This window comes from Buceros rhinoceros, unplaced genomic scaffold (genome assembly GCF_000710305.1).
Source record: "Buceros rhinoceros silvestris isolate BGI_N320 unplaced genomic scaffold, ASM71030v1 scaffold25484, whole genome shotgun sequence".
In the NCBI taxonomy this organism is placed as follows: Eukaryota; Metazoa; Chordata; class Aves; order Bucerotiformes; family Bucerotidae; genus Buceros; species Buceros rhinoceros.
The window spans coordinates 1,340-6,092 of NW_010409338.1; the positions used below are offsets into that span (position 1 = coordinate 1,340).

Consider the following 4,753-nt stretch of genomic DNA (forward strand, 5'->3'; position numbering starts at 1 on the left):
GCAGCCCGCGGCGATGGGAGACGGGGCAGAGCCACGGGCAGGATCTGTGCTCGGAACAGCAGGTTCTCCTCCGTCACCTGGTTTAGCTGCTCCTCCTCCCGCACGGGATCCGGGTCAGGCCGCGCTCACAACAAGCAAAGTGCTCATTGTTAAGTCATCCTGTATTCCGAAATTAAAGGCCCCCCCTCGCTGCTGTGCTCCAGAATTGCCCAGATGGATTTATTATTTATGCCTCTCTCTTGTGATGATTTATTCAGGAGTTCGTTGCAAAGCGAGATTCCCTTTGCAGCCGCACGTTGGTTTTCTTCTTGGGGGAGGGTGGTGTGCTAAGGAGGAAGAGCTGCCCTGGGAGCGAAGTGGGCAGGATACGTGCTGGGTTACGGGAAGACTCATGGCTTTGTGGGCAGCCGCCTGTTATTAGAGGAAAAAAAATTATTAGAGGAAAATCTTCATGGGGTTGAAAATCAGGGCAGCATGCACAGACGGGCAGGAGGGTTCCTGCCAAGCCCTAGCTGGGCTGCAGAAAAGTGGGGGGAAGAAAATTATCTCGGCGCAGCTGGCTTCCCCCACCACGGTGGTTGCACTTTGCTGCTTCTACTGGGAGTGAACTGTGTGTTTTGTCCTTGTTGTTTTACAGAGGCGGATCCTGGATGGGAGCTTAGGCTTCGCGGCGGGGGTAAGTACAGCATCCTGCTGCTCCCGGGCCCTGCCCGTGGTCTCCTGCTGACGCTTCGCTTGGCTGCCTGCTCACGTTAGTGTCTCTTGGATGGTTGCCCGAGGGGCAGGTGGGGCAAGGAGGAGCGTGAGTGGGGCTGGGCGTACCTAGCCGTGTCTCGGTGGCGGCCTGAGCAGGGTCGTGAGGATGTCAAGTGGCCCATGCTGCATTTGGCTTTCTTGGGTTAAACTCCTCTCGTTTCCTTGGAGTTCTGAGTCACTCCTCGTGGAGCACTAGTGCGATGAAGATGGGCAAAGAGCCTTCTCCTGGAGGCTGCTGTGCACAGTTTCATGCTTCTCACTCTCCTGCAGAGCATGGGCGCTTTAAGCCCTTGGGAGAAGGAGGAATAGACGCTACATCAAGGGTGCTCCCTAAGTGTGGGGCTTATGACATCTTTCTAGAAGGAAGACATGACACTGTGTGGCTTGAACTTGTGCTGGGGGTTGTGACCGTAGAACTTCTCCCACTGCCCAGCTGCTGGGGTGATGCTGCTCGTGCCGAGGCTGTGTGTGGAGCGGGTCTCCCCCCTCCCTGTGATGCCGCTGATGCCGGTGCAGGTTGGGTTTGCAGCTCTGGTGCTGTTCCCAACACCCAGCAAGAGCCTCCCGCGGTGAGGGGTATGAAAGGCCTCAAAGCTGGGTTTGCTCCCTAGCAATCTTCCCTGGAACGTGCCTGTGACCTGCTGATGGTGTGAATAATCCAGCTCATCGGTGGTAGCAGGTTCTTGAGCCATCACTCATGAATTAATTGCTTGTGTTAGGAATTGCCTGTTCTGGAGCTTTCCTTGGGGCTTTGCTTTCTGAGCTGTTTTTCTCTGAAAGACACACCCTGGTCCCTGCAAGCCAAGAGTTCAGAGCCACGTCTGTGGTGTCGGGGAGACGCTGCTGGGAACAGTGTGGGCAGGGCTGTGTCCTCGCCATGGCACTGCTCCTGACACAGCCCTATGATTGTCCTGTGGCTGGGGAGGGTCCAGGAAGCTGTGGGGTGTTTGCCTCCGCTGAGGGCTGGCTCGGGTGCTGCCCGAGATGATGCCATCCTTGTCACGGCCACCACGTTGCCCTGCTCGGAGCAGTGAGTCATCCCTGTGCGGCAGAGGTGTGGCTGGGCTGGCGAAGCAGAGGTCCGGCAAACATTTGCTTTCCCTCCAGCTTCTTCCAATTACTGTGCTCGGAGCAGGGAAGGGGAAGTTTTTTCTGGGCTTGCTGCAGTGCCTGGAGGGAACGACAGTGCGGAAACCTGCGGTGACAGGGACCGGCTGGCAGAAGGTGTTGCCACATAAACCACCCACGGGCTGCAATTTGTGAAGGTTTTTAGGTCAGGTTTATAGGTTTCAGCTGCTGGAGCAGGTGCTGGTTGGGGCGAGCTGCCCGTGTCACCCAGGGTCACTGTGGTCCTGCCTGGATGTGGCGCGGCCAGGACCGGCCCTTCTGGAGGAAGGTGCCAGAGGTGACAGGTGACTGTGCTGCGGCTGCTTCCAGGGCCACTGGGCTCACTGGGAGCAGGTCTGTGCTCAGTGGATGAGTGGTTGGGTGCAGTGATGTGGCAAAGCACCGGAGGTTGGAACTTTTATCTTCCTCTTGACTCGGTTTGCTCCAGATGTGCCAGTGTCTCCCTGCTTTGTGTCTGACCAGGGGCTGGTGTATCCCCTACTCAGCAGCCTGGTCTTGTGTAGGGCAAGAGCAGATGGTTTTGAAACCTGTTTGTACTAGTTTCCCCCTCTTCTCCACTTTAAGAAGTGTTTCTTCAGGCAGGAGCGTTGCTGTGGTCATGGACACCACTTGCTCTGAGGGATTTCTGTTTAACTGCCGTGACTTTAGGGTACATCTCCTGCAGATACAGATGGGCTGTTCCTCCGAGTGCTGGGACAGAGACAGACAGACCTTAAATCCCTTGTTATCTGCACTCTGAAATCTTGGCTGCTGGGTTTAATTAAACTTCCTCTGTGCTCTGTCTGAGCCAGCAAACCTCCTTTTCCTGCCCTCCCGGAGGCAGGTGGCTGCTTCAAGTCGTGCTGTTTTGGTGCTCAGCTCAGGGTCCCTGATAACTGTCTGGGTTCCAGGCAGGTGTGTGGAGACCAGGACCATTGGGAAGCAGGATGGTTCTCTCCTCTCAGGAACCGTTTGCCTGCTTGTCTTCCAGGTGCTTGCAAAGCAAAATAAATCCAGAGTTAATTAAAAACTTCTCTACCCCTGCGGAGCTGGGGGAGGACGTGGGGCAGGAAGAGGACGGTCCGGCATGTGGAGCGTTACTTTGGGATCCAGAAAGTTGTGGCTTGGTGCTTCCTTCGCCTCAGAGGCACCATCTGATCTGGGGGAGCTGGCATAAGCTTGGGCACGTGGTCACACTGCTGCAGGCTGGGAGAGCTGCCTGCGTGTGCTGGGAGCATCCTGACCGCAAAGCGAGAGCCCCTTTTGGCACAGCTCGAGCTGACCAGTCTGATGGCACAAGTGTCATCTCGGTGAAGGGGACCCATGTGGCTGGTGTGGAGGAGCTCAGTGTCTTCCAGCCTGGTCCCTCCGCTCGGTGTCTGAGTGTTGAGCTTCTCGCTGCCTCAGTTCCCTTTCTGGAAAGCGCGGATAATCAGGGTTTTGTATGCGAAAGCCTCTGAGGTGATGTGTTTCCATGGAGACGAGGCTTTGCTTGCTTGGGCAGCTGATGTGGAATTCTGGCTTTTATCTTAAATCTTCATATTCTTAAATAAGACGTTTTTCCAGGCATTCGCTGTTACCTCGGTGTTATCCTGGAGGTTCTGTGCTCTCTCACGTCGCAAACGCTACACAGACGCTCCGAGCCCTCCTCCCTGCCACGGGGCGGTTCCTCTAACCGGGTCGCGGTTCGATTTCTTCCTCTGTCCCGGGTGAAGCAGAAAATTGCCAAGACGCGCTCTTTAAACCCCGCCAGACATGTCGGGGGTTGAACATCCCCTTTCAGAGCTGTGTAGAACAGCAGCAGTAACTCATGTGGCTCTGCTGAGGCTGCTTCTTGCTGGAGCCTTGATGAAGTCAAGCGAAGAAGGTTGGCAGGGAAAGTCTCCTGCCAGTCTCCCACCTTCTGCTTTCCTTTCCCGTCCTGCCAAGGGGATCTCCTTCGCCTGGCAGCGACTTGGGATTTCTGGTCCATGTGCTGTTAACGGGGCTGCTCCCCTTGAAGCTGCCGTTCGCATCTCGGTGATCGAGCACGAGTGTGACTAGACAGTCCGCTGCAGCGGAGGAGATGAGGGCTTTGATTTTAACACAGTGGTGTGAGAGCAGAGCTGGACATGCAGGGACCCTTGCCCCGGGGTCCAGCAGGACCAGCTGCAGCCGGGGTGAAGGTCATTGCCCTGTTTATTCTGTGTTTGCAGGAGAAGAGCTCTGAAGCTGTGAGGGCTGAGCTGGGGTGCTGCTGGCTCTGCGGTCTGGGAGGAGGAGGGTTGGCACCACAGCATCTGGGAGAGCCTGGACCGGGCACCCACATCGAGTCCCTGCCTGCGCTCAGTGGTGGGGACCCGTCAAGCCCCAGGAGTGGTGCTGGGGCACAGTGTGCTTATAAATCCTGCTGCCTGAATGTTTTGAGGGTTTCCCCATCAGTGTGAGGACACAGATCCGGCTTCAGTCATTTTCTGTAGCACAAGGCAGTCGGGTTTTGAGTTCCAGTTTTGTCTCTGGTTACACTGCTGTATCCCAGGAAGGGTTTGGGGTCCCCACAACCCGGGGGTGCTTTAGACACGCAGCTGCCTTCTGCTGGCTTTCTCCTCCCCCATCAACCACAGCTCGTTTTCCCAAGAGCTGGTGGACTCACAGTGTTGTTGCATCTTGGCTCTGGAGCACGACTCTGCGAAAATCTCCAGATGTAGTTTGGCAGGAGGGGCAGGTCCTGGTGCCAACCAGCCAGAGCTGGGGGTCCCCTGCTCCCCATCCTGGCTGGGCTGAGCGGGGCTGGCGTGAGGGGAAGGCTTTGTGCATAGAATCGTACCCTCTGCTGAAGTGGCTCCATGTTTTACTGATCTGAGGGGAGCCCAGGCAGGCCTTTTCTCTTTTACCAGCTTGTTCCGTGACA

The 4,753-nt window shown here is 56.4% G+C and overlaps 1 protein-coding gene across 1 annotated transcript in view; it reads left to right on the forward strand.

The window, feature by feature from the left end:
* SLC39A11 (solute carrier family 39, member 11) overlaps nt 1-4,753 on the forward strand; it is a gene marked incomplete at both ends in the record, with an annotated part of 26,549 nt that overhangs the window by 494 nt on the left and 21,302 nt on the right. The window contains one exon of the mRNA XM_010135213.1: nt 638-676. Within this exon, the coding sequence (XP_010133515.1) occupies nt 638-676 (39 nt within the window). The remainder of the gene's footprint in view (nt 1-637; nt 677-4,753) is intronic.